The following is a 14,995-nucleotide window of genomic DNA, read 5'->3' as shown; positions in this document are numbered from 1 at the left end:
GTTTTAAATTAATTGAGATATGGTAAAATTCACAAGAAGATGTTTTATTTGGCTTTAAACTGTAAAGGCAGCCCTTGCTGGTGTGTCTCAGTTGGTTGAGCATTGTCCTGTGCACCGAAAGGTTCCTGGTTTGATTCCTCATCAGAGTACATGACCAGGTTGCGAGTTCGGTCCTGACCATGGTGCCTGCGGGATGCAACCAAATAATGTTTCTCTCTCACATATATGTTTTTTTTCTCTCTCTCTCCCTCGTTCTCTCCCTCCCTCTCTAAAATCAATAAAAACATATTTTAATGTTTTAAAAACTCTAAAGGCAGTTTCAAAAAAAGAATTGGAAGAATACTGGGAATAGTTGACAGTGTTGCTGGAATAAGTGCACACCATCTAAAGGGACTACTTTGAAGAATAACTCATCTAGCTACATATATGCTGATGGGCATTTTAACAAAGATCTCATTATAGCATAGTTGTGCCTCATGGGGAATTTATTCTATTTTTGTTTATTAGTAATAAAAATTTTCCTCCTTTAAAAATATAGCTTGAAAAAACTCTTCTGTGATACAAAGTAATATTGCAGTGGACAAACCAGAAGAATGTACTGGTTTAGTGCCTGGATTTTTTTGGGAAAGTAAACTATTTGTTTACTTATCTTTAAAATGAAGACTAGACTTCTTTATGACTATCTGATTTTGTTACATAGAGATGGAAATCCTAAAAAGTTTTTTTATTCAGTTGTGTAAGCAGAAGGCATTAAATCCCCATTTTTAACTTGGTCATCTATTAGAGAATTAGTGGGTAAGAGTGACAGACTGATTGTGTTTGAATTCTAACATTGGTAGTTCTTAGTGGACATGTTTTTTAACCTTCCTGTTCCTTGGGGTTGTGTGTTTTCATATGAAGGTAATAATAGTAGTTGCCTTATGAGGTTGTTGGGGGCATTGAATGAGTTCATCTGTGCTTAAAACACTACCTGGCACATCATAAAGGATTAATAAATGGAAGCCATAATCATTGATGACCAGATATTCTATTTTGTCTTAGTTGTATAGTATCACCTGTATTTATTATTATTTAATTTATATCTATTCATTGTCTTTATCACTACTTAATTTGTCTTACATTTATTTATCTCCCCAACTCAGTTACTAGCTCCTTGAAGATCTGACTCATTTTTTTAAGAATTTCCTATTGTGGTCCAGAGTAGTTGCCCAATATATAGTTATTAACTGATTTTTTTTTACCTCTTTGGAAAAAAGATTAAACAATTATTCATGCTGATTGAGGAGTATCTCAGTAATGATTGGCCTGGTATCATTTCATTATTTCTTCTAAGAAGTGGTATTAATATATCAGTGCTGGTTAATTTAATAGATATTTAGTGAATGCTTATAGATGGATTGACAAACTAAATTGTTCTGAATGTAACCACATGATCATTTTGTAGATTGTTAATTTCTGTAGCCAACCTCTTATCTCTGTTATGAATTGGATTGTGTCCCCCAGAAAGATATGTTGATAGACCTATGCCCCAGTACCTTGGAATATGACCTTATTTGGAAATAAGGTCATTGCAGATATAACTAGTTAAGGTCATACTGGAGGAGGATGGACCCTTAATCCAATATGACCGGTGTCCTTAGAGGAGAACAATATGCAGAGACAAACAGAGAAGAAGGCCATGTGATGACCGACACAGAGATAGAAATGCTGCGGTTGCAACCACCAAAAGCTGGAAGAGACAGGAAGGACCCTGCCCTTAAGCCTGACGGGGAGCATGGCCCTGCTGACACCCTGATTTCAGGCTTGTAGCCTTTAGAACTGGGAGAGAATAAATTTATTTTGTAAGCTTTCAGTTTGTGGCACTTTATTACAGTAGCTTTAGGAAACTCAGACAGTGCCCATCCATTCTTTTGCCTCCCCCCGCCCCTGCCCCTTGCTGCTTGAATTAGAGTGTTGACAACCCTGGCTTTTATTTTTCATTTCATCTCAAATGGTTGATGTGCCTACATTTTCATCCATTAGCCATCTCGTTATATTGAGAAGATGGCTAATGGATGTAAATGCACGTGTGCGCGCGTGCACACACACACACACACACACACACACACACACACACACACTTACTCCAAGATCAGAAAAAGCTACTGGAAAATCTAGCACAAAAACCCATTGCAGTTCTCACGTGTGTGCTGGAAGTAGGAGACATTTACAAGATTGTTCATAACAGCACTGTTTGTAACAGCAAAACCTGGAACCAGTTCAAATAACCACTGAGAAGAGCATGGCTAACAAAGTGTGAACAATGGACTACTATGCAGCAGGGAAAATGAGTGGAGCACAACTCCACACATTCACATTTATGGCTCTCACAACAATGCAAGGGGCAGAAGAATGTGTAACAATTCCAGTTATATATAAAAGTTCAAACTCAACATAATATTTAGGGATATATACTACATATGTGGAAAAGTTATACAGATATGCAAAGTAGTTGTAAACACAAAAAATCAGCCCTAGAGAGGGAGGCTGGAGAATCTTTAATGGCTAAAGATTGATGTCTCCAAAGTCATGAAAGTTTATGAGGGTGATCCTGTATTCATTTATTAATTGACTGAGCGCTCAAACTGCTCTGTGCTGGTACCACAGTGTGAAACAGCCCTTGCCCTTAGGAAGCTCACATATAACAAAGACCCAAAACATCAATGGATACACAGAGTATAGCATGACAAGTGAAATATTAGAAATTTGTACAATGTACAGAAAAGTGAGGTGTGTGTTTGTGTGTGTGTCAGGAAAATCTTCCTGTGTCTTGAAGCAGAAAAATAAGGAGCCTATGCCAACAAAACCCTGCTTCTCCCCCACAGTGAAAGTGCCTGGAGGAATTGGTCCGAATGGCAGGTTATCATCTCCAGCCTTTTCTCTTCTTTTTATTTTTCTAAAAACTGCACATCCGCTCTTTAGTTCCCTTCTGTTCCTCCCCCTCTACCACTAATTCCAGCTGGAGGAATCTTTGTCAGTAATGCTCAGTCCGAGAAGGTCCTTAGAAAGTAAGGAGATGTTTTGAACTGGCACCTTCATTACTATTACAGCTATGACTGTTTGCATATGTTTACTCTTATCATCAACATTTACAATTAACTTTTGTTTAAGGTACTTTTTACTTGTAAATTGTATTTTTTGGGAACAGTGTCTAACAGGGGGAAATAGTTAAACAAAATATACTTTTGTCATGGAGCAGATCAGCTGGGTTCATAAATTTGGGAATTGGCAGGTGGATGGGGAACTTGATCTTGTTTCTATTTTAAAACTGTTTACTGGCAGGTATCTGATGGTTACAAAATCCATTGGCAAATTTAAAGACCTGTTTAAATGTATATAATATCATTGCTAGGTAGCCTTTTTATTTAAAAAAGTTAACCTGATGGTGGTTGACTTTTCTAATAGTTTATTTAGCATACCAACTTCAATTTATGAAGCATTCTAAAGTTACTCTGTTCCGTAGCCACTGCTTATGCCTCTAAAGCCATTCAGCTGTCTTGAAGATATGCCATTTGTTCTGAGGGGACCAAGTAATAGAGTGAATGGATCAGCTCAAATCCATCACCATCCATGGGGAAAAATGATTCAAAATACGTTCTCCACTGGGTCTGAATTGTGTTGTTTTTAGCCAGTGGTCTTTACAACATATAAAGAAGTAAAAGTAAGCATATTGTGATCTTTAAAATGAATAATTAGTATTAAAATAATTCAGAGTGAGTTTCTAAATGATATACTATTTAATATTTCATAATTTCCAAAGAAGAATCATCAAACCCCTTTTAGCCCTGAGGTTTGATGTCACTAAGACAAATCAAGAAGCTCTGATGTATATGTTTTGCAATTATCTACTTGGATAATAAGCAGTTTACTTTGACAGGAGGGTATGTTTTAGAATAAATACAGTTAGATTTACTCTAAGAAGCCTCTAGTGTATTTCTAGATTCCTGGGTTAGAATAGAAGGTAATGAGGCAAGGTCTCCATGTTAGGGATCCCATGGAAAGTTTCCCTGGGCTAGGACTTGAGTATATACTTTTTTAATGGAAATAGGCATGCTTTGAGGATAAACTGCTTTAAGGCTGTTCAGAGCCTTGCCAAAATTATATGGATCATCTTAGAAAATGTATATGCAGAATGGTTAGGCAGTGTTAGACATCATGTATTTTATGAAGAATCCAGCCAAATATATTAGTGCCAGTTTGTGGAATGACTTAGATTTTATCTAAACATCTCCTGTAAGGGGAAGGGGCCTGTGCCTCTGTTTTGCCATCTGCTCTGCCAGCATTTTGCATGTTCCTCATCACAGCTTCATGCGGTAGGTAGTATCATGTCCATTTCACAGATAGGGAACTGCAGTTTATCCAGGGTTACATGACTATTATTATTATTACTCAGGTGACAAAGTTGGTATTTGAAACATAAACTGGTCTAAATACAGAAACCCCTTCTTTTGTCAACTACATGGCACAGTTTTACAGCTGGTCATAGTGCATTTTTATAAGGTATGGCTGTGAATGGTGGGGTTAATAACAATTATTATTTGCTTTGGCTGAGGGAATTTCACTTTGAAATAATGTATTTTAATAGTTTAAGGTGGAGGGTGACAGCTTGTTTTTGTAAATAAAGTCTTACTGGCTTACAGCCACATTCTATCATTTCTGCATCACCTATGGCCGCTTTCATGCTACAACAGTGTTCAATAGCTGCAATAGAGTCTTTATGGCTCACAAAACCTAAAATATTTACTACTAGAGGCCCAGTGTATGAAATTCATGCACTCAGGGGGTTCCCTCAGCCCGGCCTGTGCCCTCTTGTAGTCTGGGAGCCCTTGGGGGATGTCCCACTGATGGGGAGTGGGCTGAAGCTGTCAGTTGGACATCCTTGGTGCTGCCACAGGGGCATGAGATGTTCCCACCACCGCTGCTGCACTCGCGGTGTTCCTGCCACCGCTGCTGGGCTCACGGCTTCTGGTTGAGCGGCGCTCCCACTGTGGGAGCACATTGACCACCAGAGGGCAGCTCCTGCATTGAGCGTCTGCCCCTTGGTGGTCAGTGCACATCATAGCAATCAGTTGTTCTGCTGTTCAGTCAATTTGCATATTAGCCTTTTATTATATAGGACTAGAAGCCCATTGCATGAAGATTCGCGCAATAGGCCTTCCTTCCCCTGGCTGCCGGCACCGGTTTTCCTCCGGCACCCAGGACCCAGGCCTTTGGTCTGGCCGCAGCAGAGAAGCCAAGCCTCAATGCTAGGCTTCTCCTCTCCGGCTGCAGCAGAGAAGCCAAGCCTCTTCAGTCTTCAGTCTTCACTCTGGTTGGAGCCACTTGTGTATACAAATTAACCGCCATCTTTGTTGGGTTAATTTGCATAGTCACTCTGATTGGCTGGTGGGTGTAGCGGAGTGACACCAATTTGCATGTTTCTCTTTTATTAGTGTAGATGTGCCCTTTTACAGAAAAAGTTTACCAATCCCTGTTCAAAGGAAAATGTATAGAAATGAAGTAAATTTCTAATTTTGCAAACCATCATTTGTTTTCATGTGGGTTGGGCTAATGTAGAAGTTGAATTGATAGTGTACTAGTCTCAAAATGGTTGGGATGTGAACATTTCTCTTTTATGCTGAGAGTGGTTTGGTTGAAGACATCTCAAGGCATCTTTTTCATTTTCTTGCCTCCTAGGTGTCCTACAGTCAGAGCAACTTTAATGCAAAAGTCAGAATAAGTTGATTTATTAAATCCTGTGTTTCCTGGCACTCCAGGTACAGAACTTCCTGCTATTAGTTCTCATAGGGGAGAGGTAATACTCCCTTTAGAAGCCACATTGGAAATGGGAGAGGGTGTTTTTGTTTTTAGTGTAATGTGTTGTAAAATAAGTTATTTCATTATACTTCAGTATCCTTTTATTTCTCCTTTATACTGGAGTTAGGACATTATATCGATTATTTTTTGAAATTGTGTTTAGGTTAATAATATTTATGATTTTTGTTTTAGGCTAGCAACAGAAAGTTGTTTTATAAGAAAGGGAGCATTGGGGCTTCCCTATGTATTTGGCATTTGTTTTCAAAACAGACTTCCAAGTAAAGAGAGCTCCTTTGGGAAGACCTGGAATTCTCAACTCAGAGGCTACTTATGCATAACTTCTCACTTGCTGGTAGGCTTTAGAAGTTCATTTTCAGACTGGGTAGAGTTTCTCTAGCTTTCAAGGGACCCTCCAGAGCAGCGGTCGCCAACCTTTTGGATCTCACAGACCACCAGTGGTCCATGAACCACCAGTTGGCGACCCCTGCTCCAGAGAAAGACCATTCTTAAACTTCATTTAAATGTGAACACAGGGTAAGAAAGCACACTGATTAAAAAACAAACAAAACAAAAAAAAAACAAAAGAAGACCTGCATGCCTTTTGTCTCTGTTGTTACATGGAAAGTTCAGTAAAACCACTAATTTAGGCCCATTGATCAGGCGACCATGTAAACTAGAGCTCCCATTGGAGTTTAGATTTTGCTTGCAAAGGCTCTGTGAAGTAGAAGTCAAACTTATTTTCTGGTTCTACTGCTTTTAGATTTTTACAAGAGGGTAAAAATGGTCCTCATTTGTTTGAACGTGTTTATACTTATGTCTGCTGCAGGTGTTTTGTTGAGTCCTATTTTTCATATTCAGTGGAGAGTAGAATAGTTTCTTAGTCTGGAAGAAGGGCATGATGGAAGAGGTTTGGGTGCCTTAATTTGAAATGTCTATTTCTTAGGAAGTAGTATGGTAGTATTCAAGTTCTTTTTAGTGCTATTGCCTCAAGGAGGCATAAGTTAATGCTGCCATTCTGCTGCCCAGGGCCATCATGCCTTGATTAGGCAAAGATTTGTTCTACCATTTTTTAAGCTTGCATGAATTTCTGCCTTAAATGAAACATTGGGCAAATAGCAGTTATTGCCCAGTTCATACATTCATTTAACAAATGCCTATCAAGTACCTACTGGGTGTCAGCCAGTCACTGTTACAGGTGTTGTAAATGGAGCAATAAATAAAACAGCCCAGAATCCCCATCTGGTGGGAACTTGTATTCTGGTGGGGGTTTGTATTCTGATTGGTTGAGGTAGAGGATAACAACAGATATCTGAAAGTTGGTAAGTGGTAGGAAGAAGATCTGGAGAGGGGCAGAGAGAAGACAAAGACAGAGAGAGAGGTGGTAGAGAGGAGGGTGGGAAACTGGGGGAGACAGACAAGGGAATACCATGAGACCACTGAGGTTATTTGTCTTGAATTTAAGGAGAAACACAATTAAGGCCATGTTGTGACTTAAAGTTTTGATTTATTATATAATGCCGCCTTTATTTGAAGGGAGTTGGCAGCCCCAAAGATTTCTTGCTTAAATGAGTTATTTTCTTAACTATGATTCTTAGTCTAAAACTCCTTTTCTGCTGAACTTGGGACCAGTCACATCTAACATGTTGTTGTTGTCTTCTTTTAAAAATAGAGACCATTTGGAAGCTCTTTTCTCTGGGTGGAAAGGACATTGCAGTGTTGGTCAAGAGACCTAGGCTAGAGCTAGCCTTGCCACTAACTCATGCCAGGGCCTTGTCACACACTCTCTAGGCTCTCCTGCTCATCTCCATAATAGGGAGGTTTGGGCTTAAATCATAACAAAAGTTGTTTTTCAGGGTCAAAAATGATAGAAGTCTGTCTACCTTTGGTTAGAATCTTGTAATTAGCATATATATATATATATATATATATATATATATATATATATATATATATAGACTTACGTTTCGATTTTCACTTTAAAGCCAAGGTAACCTCAATTCAAATGTTTTTTGAACAAAAAGGATTAAAACGAGCTTTAGAGGCTTTGAGCAAAATACTCTATAACCCAAAGGGTAGCTGACTTTTGTAAACTTCACTATAGTTTCTAATTATTATTGAACTGTGTTTAGACCAATGTAGATATTTTATAGATGAAAGTATAGATGAACTTTCCATGCTTGATAAGTTCAAGAAAGCCTAGGGCCTGTGCTCGTCCATCTAGTACATTTTCCACAGCACTATACTGCTTTCCCTGGTCCTAATGAGACATTATTTTCATGTACTTTTTAAAGAGAAGCTTTATAGCTAGGTCACTACCAGCAATGCATTATCCTGATAGTCATTAACTTTCTTCCTAGTATTTATAGGGTCAGGACTAATTTGTAGAATAGATTATGGTGTCAGCATTCAATAATTACCCTTTCGTAATTGAAAAAAATGATAATAATTTGTTTAACAAATATACCAGGCACTGTTCTAAAACCTAAGGCCAGAGAAGTTAAATAACCTTCCCAAGGTCAAATACTGAGATGCAGAGTCAGAATTTGAATTGAGTCAGCTCCAACATCTATGCTTTCCAGCATCATACTGTTCCAGCTTCTGTGTATTTCAGGAATAATTGGAACCATTCAACAAAAAGAGGTTCACTGATGAGCTTTTATAGCGAACCTCATCTCAAAACTGACCCACTTACCTGGGCCCTTGGATTTCTCAGATTTGTACTTGGTCTAACTTTTAGTAGCAGTTAATATAACTCTAAAATGAGCGCTTTAGACATAAAGACTGCATATTATATGAATTCATTTATATAAAATGTCCAGGATGGGCAAATCTGTAGAGAGAACAAATTCGTGATAGCTTCGGGACTGGGAGAATGGGGAGTGATGAGTGACTAATAATGGTACGGGATTTCTCCTTTGGGGTGAGGACAATGTTCTAAGGTTTACTGCGGTTAAACCATTAAATTGTACTCTTGAAGAGCCATTACTAAAAGCCATTAAATTGTACACTTGAAGAGGGTGAGTTGTACAATATTTGAGTTATGTGTCAATAAGGTAGTTAAAAATAAGGGGGAAATGTGGACTTTCCTCTATTATATTTAGTTCATTTTAAGTTGAAAAATTTAAGTGAGTATTGAAAATAGGAAGATTAATCTTTTATGGTTTATAAACAGGAACAGGAAGGTGAAGACTGAATTGACTACATAACCCAACATTTTTAATTTCTTCTGTTGACTTGATAGTAATAATTTAACTTTTGTTTGAAAACATTGACTTTTTTTTTTAAATATATTTTATTGATTTTTTTACAGAGAGGAAAGGAGAGAGATAGAGAGTTAGAAACATCGATGAGAGAGAAACATCGATCAGCTGCCTCCTGCACATCTCCCACTGGGGATGTGCCCGCAACCCAGGTACATGCCCTTGACCGGAATCGAACCTGGGACCTTTCAGTCCGCAAGCCGACGCTCTATCCACAGAGCCAAACCGGTTTCAGCGAAAACATTGACTTTTTAAATGATTTAAATATTATAGTATTTGATTACTAAAAAGTAATTTTGTATCTGTTACTGAAGGAAATTCCCTAAATATATAATCTTATTTAGTCAATAGAATAGTTTTAGGGCAAAAATATCTGACTTGCTCTATCTAGTCCATCTCATTCATTCTCCTATCTCAGAATAAAGGGTTATTTTGCTTGGATTTGAATTTAAGGTTAGAGAAGCTTTTCAAGGATATTCTGTCAGAATTTAATTCATTTTAGAGTTATTCATTAATCTTTTTAAAAAGTTATTTCTAATTTTAGGTTGTGCCACATCTTAGTATGAGTTTCAGGTTTTTGAAGTTTAGTATCCCTTTTTATAAAGAAGTGTTGTACTTTGCCCTAATTGTTCATTTTTATGTCTCAGCAGTAGTTCCCTAGTTTCAGTGTTCAGGGATTTGGTGAACCAATATACCATCTAACCCCATCATGATGTTTCACAATTATTGTGTGTTTTGCACATTCACTAAATAGTTATGAGTATCAACTGTGTGCCAGGATACAGCCATGACCCAGATGGACCCCCAGCCTTGCCTTAGAGAGCTCAATTCTGAGGATGGGGGGCTGATAGTCCTAATCTTATAAGATTGTCCTCACCTGACCATTTCTCTGCCTCTTCATTCCCATGGTTACGCTTATCTGCATCTTGTCATCTCTCTTGGGCCTTACTTAATGACAGTGATTGGCACCGAAAAGCTATCAGATCACTAGTTTTTGTGCTAAGGTGTGTTGATATTCTCCATGCTGCATTTTGTTAGTAAGTAGTTACTCATTTAATGAGCCTGGGGAAAAGATCCCACAAATAACAACAGTCAGTTTGTTGAACTGAATGCTGTGTACCTCCCTGTAGCTTCAGTGTACTTCTCTGTCACTAACTTTGATTAATAAAATAACTGAAACATTACTTAGATTCCTGTTGTGATAATCTTCACAAGTGTAAATCTTGCATTATAACGTTGTATATGTTCTGACATGATGCTTTCATTTATGTCTGACTTGTGATGAATATTCATTATTTAAATTAAGTAAATGTATGCTTTCCTTAGAAAATACTGATTAAATCAAATCTTACTAATTTGATTTCTATCAAATTCATGCCACTTTAAATTGCCTTAATTTGAAGAAAATAGAATTCTTTTGTTGTTGTTGTTGTTGTTAATCCTCGCCTGAGGATATTTTTTCCCATTGATTTTTAAAGAGAGTGGAAGGATGGGGAGAGACAGAGAAAAAAACATTGATGTGAGAGAAACACATCGATTGGTTGCCTCCCGCACTTGGCCCCAACCGATGCTGGGGACTGAACCTGCAACCGAGGTACATGCCCTTGACCAGAATCTAACCCACAAACCTATAATCCTTGGGCCAATACTCTAACCACTGAGCAACCAGTTAAGACAAAAATAGAATTCTTAAAGGGGGAAATACTGTGAGTTCAATTGTCTACCCTTTTTATTGCTCTGCTGCCTCTAAGTAATCTTTAAAAATTAAGAAATGTGGAAATTTGAGGCCTGCTGCACAGTTGCTAAACATTAAATTCTTTTAGATGACTATGAGTGCAATGAATAAAAAAATCCAGGAATATGTGTGCTATCTTCCTCTGGGCTCCCGCATGCATACATAGCTAGCTGCCCTTTCCTGTTCTTCCATAGTGCCCTGCACCTTTCCCAGAGCTCTGTCCTTGACTGGTACTGTGCTTAGTTTTTTGTGTGTGTCATTCCCACTGGAGACTACAATGGAAATAGGGACTGTAAAGTGTAGTACTGTTGGTTCTCAATTACAATATTTAAATAGCAGGATACAGCCATGACCCAGATGGACCCCCAACATTTGTTACATATGTCTGAAATTGCATACAATTCCATTGATATTGAATGTTGTCTTTCTTGGTAGAGTTCCAGTATGGCTTCTGCACCAACTTCTAAATATAATTCACGCTCCTTGGAAAATGAGTCTATTAAGAGGGTAAGTCGTGTTTTCAGATTTATCCCATCTCTTTCTCTGCATTTCTCTTTTCATATTAGGCAGTCATTTTAAATTTATTGAATTATTAATTACATTATTCGTTCACATAATGTAAATACTTCAGTACATGTGGTTTTATTTATTATCCCACCTTGTTCTAGAAAAAAACAGGCTACCTTATATGTTTTATTTGAGTTTAGTTTGTAAATCCTTTCATGTAACTTCATTTTTTAGATTCTCTGTGTTGTGAATATTACATTTGTGTTATAGGCAGTCCCTCTCCCCTGAAAGTTTTCTGAAAGAGATATTGGAAAACCCTCCTGAATATTGGCATTATTTTCTAATTATGATGATAAAATAGTTGCATGACTGAAATAAATACAACATTAACAGAAAATGGTTTAAAGTATTGAGGAGAAAATTTATATAACTAGAGGAAGATTTTGGAACGTAAATTGGAAGTAAGGGATCAATTTAAAATAAGCTTTATTCATGGCCCTTTAAGGCTTTTGATACATATTCTTGATTATCCACCGCAAAGGTTAATTTACACTCCTAATAGCCATGTAGGGGGATGCAATCAGAAGGGAGCAAACTGATGTCTTTTAATTTGTATTTCCCTGATTACTAACGAGGTTGGTCTTTTAAAAAATAAGAAAATGTGCTTTTTGTTTATTTGTATTTATTTTGTGAAGTGACTGTTCACGTGCTTTGCCTAATTGCCTTTGGAATGTTTGGGGGACTTTTTCTATTGATTTATAAGTGTTCTTTATATATTATAACCAACTCTTTATAATATACATTACAAGTCTTTGTCCTAATTTTTATTTTTTGTTTTTGTTGACTATATTCCCTGAACTGTACACTAGATCTCTTTGGCTGACTTATTTTATAACTGGAAGTTTGTACATCTTATTCCCCTTCACCTTTTTCACCTAGTTTATTGTCAATCTTTTAATTATATTTACAACATTTTGTCTAAGTATATTATAATATTTTATTTTTATTTTGAAAGTCACAGGTTTAAAGTTTTTATGTAAACACATCTACCAAGCTTTTATTTTATATTTTCTGCTTTTGGTATCATGTTTATAAGGACCCTTTACTCACCAAGATTACATAAATTTTTATTGTATTTTAGTAATGTAATGTTTGTGTTTAGTAAAGAATCAGTTCTAAACACAAAAGTAGTCCTAGCTGGTTTGGCTCAGTGGATGGAGCATCAACCTGGGGACTAAAGGGTCCCAGGTTCAATTCCGGATTACCAGCTCAATCCCCAGTAGGGGGCGTGCAGGAGGCAGCCGAGCAATGATTCTCATCATTGATGTTTCTATCTCTCTCTCTCTCCCTGTCCCTTCCTCTATGAAATCAATAAAAATATATTTTTAAAAAAATAACTCCAATAAGGTAAAACATTAAAATAAAGTATATCCTATGCTAATTTCATGTTATCCTGTGTTAATCAAACATTTGTTTTCCTTATTTTGTGCTTGAGTTATGCTTTCTTCTGACCCAGAACTGTGGTATTTCAAAGGCATACTGAATATTAAATTTGCTCATTATCCTTGTTTTTAGTTAGTGAGAGGTGGTGTTAAAGGATGATGGTAATTTATTTCCAGTCTAATTTATATAAGGTGTGTGATTTTGCTCCTTATTGAGGAAGGCATTCCTGGCTGGGGACAACTTGTCTTGTCCTCCTAGTTAAAAATGCTTAGCTTGCAAGCACTAAAACATACTGAAAATTGGCTAAGAATTTTTATTTTGTGCCTGAATAAAAAAGATATAACCATTAAAAATTCAGGAAAGCACCCCTCTTTGATAGCTTATATATTACCTAAATACACAATTCGCATTTCTCTCATTTGTTAATACTTTACATAGCCCTTGATAATTCACAAAAGTGTGCTTATGAATTTCGTTTCACTTAATACATTCACAAAACCCCTTTGAGGGAAGTATTAACTAACTTCACACATGAAATGATTACAGTGTGACATTTTGGAAAACAACTAGAAAAAAATGAATGAAAAGTAATGCTGAAAAAAACCTTTTGCTCAAACAGATTTTAATGATGTGCCTCATATGCCCTAAAGTGGACATAGCCAGCCCATCATTGCTATGAATCCACTATGGCAGTTGAATAGATTGAGAGACACCTAACCAGGCATCTGGGTCACAATGGCCAATTATATCACATTACACTTAGAACTTCCCTCTGGGTTTCAGTGGTTACTACTTGCCTCCCTGAGGGAGCTGCTGTGGCCATTGAATAAGGCACAGGTCTGGAAATAACTCTGAAGCCAGGAGGCCTAGAGACATGGCAAGTATTTGTGTAGATGGTACCTAAGCCTCTTGTCAGCTCCAAAGTCCAATGACAGATCCCTTTCCTCTTATCAAGTTACCTAAGTGAGGAAGGATCTTAGTAAAATAAGAAACCCAATATGTAATAAAGGTTATTTTCTGGCATTGTAAGAAGAGTGTGATTACTGTGGCTCAGGTAAGGCCCCATTGAAAGAAGTTTTCATTTCTACTCTTAACAAAAAAGATAAATGACTAAATATTTAATAGGGAAAGAAAACTGTCACAGTATACATGTATCTATAGAAGACATTTAATATTTACTTTTTGTCATTTTTCTTCATGCTGTTAATGGTGAAGTGCTTGGAAGGGGTGTTTAAAATTAATATTAGTTAAAAGCATGCTAATATTATTTGCAGACTAAAAGTTATCACTGCTAATGAATGTTAAGGGTATGTTTTAGTTTAAATTTTCTGTTCCAGTATTCTATAATGATAAGTATTTCTCTGATTTTTTTTTCCTTTATAAAGTATATTTCTGGTCAGTTGTTTTTCAGGTTGCTTGAAAACCTGTGCAAGTGTAATGTGATTACTTCTGATGCCACTGTTTCATTTACAGACTTCTAGGGATGGAGTCAATCGGGATCTCAGTGAGGCTGTTCCTCGACTTCCAGGAGAAATTCGCATTACTGGTAAGGATCCTGTGAAGTTAGGATTTGCATAAATTGGTGAGAGGTCCAGCAGGATCAGGTGACTTCTATTCCTCATGCTCTTGGAAGTCAAATTTAGACAAATAAGCTAGCTTTGTTTAAAAGTCTTAATATGGAGAGAACTCTGTGCATTAGTTTCTTGATCAAAGAGTTCTTTCAAGAGCTTTGTGCTCTCCAGGATAATGATATACTTTTCTCTGTATCAAAGACGTAATTATTTTGGGGGGAAAATGTGGGTTATCTCTTGAAAGTTACTTATTGGAGTGATAAGCTCTCATGGCTTGCGGTTATAAGGACAAAATGATATTAAGGTTTTCTAGTTTATGATATGCTTTAAAATGATCAAGTTAAAGGCTTAAAATCTCAGTATTCTCTTCTTTGAAATATAGGAAACCATAATGGTTTAAAATAGCTTTCATTTGCCAGATAACTGAAGTTAGTAATATTGATGTCATAATTTTATCGTTGACTTATTTTTTTCATGATAAATTTATATTAAGAGGAAGGTATCTACTGTGGAAGAACCAGATTATTCTGGTTTAAGAATACAGACACATCTGACAGCTTCTAAGCCAAGGGCTGATATTGTAGGCTTTCACATTTTACATTAGGGTCGACTCCCTCTCAGATTCCCATATATTTGGTGATAAT

General features: G+C 36.9%; 1 protein-coding gene across 10 annotated transcripts in view; it reads left to right on the top strand.

The window, feature by feature from the left end:
• Window positions 1-14,995, top strand: part of MTM1 (myotubularin 1) — a 103,570-nt gene that overhangs the window by 12,671 nt on the left and 75,904 nt on the right. For 8 of the 10 annotated variants that reach the window (XM_036304725.1, XM_036304720.1, XM_036304719.1 and 5 more), the window contains 2 exons: window positions 11,266-11,337; window positions 14,254-14,326. In XM_036304725.1, coding sequence (XP_036160618.1) covers window positions 11,321-11,337; window positions 14,254-14,326 — 90 coding nt within the window. In that variant the 5' untranslated portion in view covers window positions 11,266-11,320. Of the gene's footprint in view, window positions 1-5,776; window positions 5,796-11,265; window positions 11,338-14,253; window positions 14,327-14,995 lie in introns of those variants that run through there. The other 2 variants (XM_036304727.1, XM_036304721.1) reach the window with 1 other exon arrangement.

Source organism: Myotis myotis, unplaced genomic scaffold (assembly GCF_014108235.1).
Source record: "Myotis myotis isolate mMyoMyo1 unplaced genomic scaffold, mMyoMyo1.p scaffold_m19_p_4, whole genome shotgun sequence".
NCBI classification, from domain to species: domain Eukaryota; kingdom Metazoa; phylum Chordata; class Mammalia; order Chiroptera; family Vespertilionidae; genus Myotis; species Myotis myotis.
The sequence above is the reverse complement of the archived record's forward strand: the minus strand, read 5'-3'. Positions and strand labels throughout refer to the sequence as shown.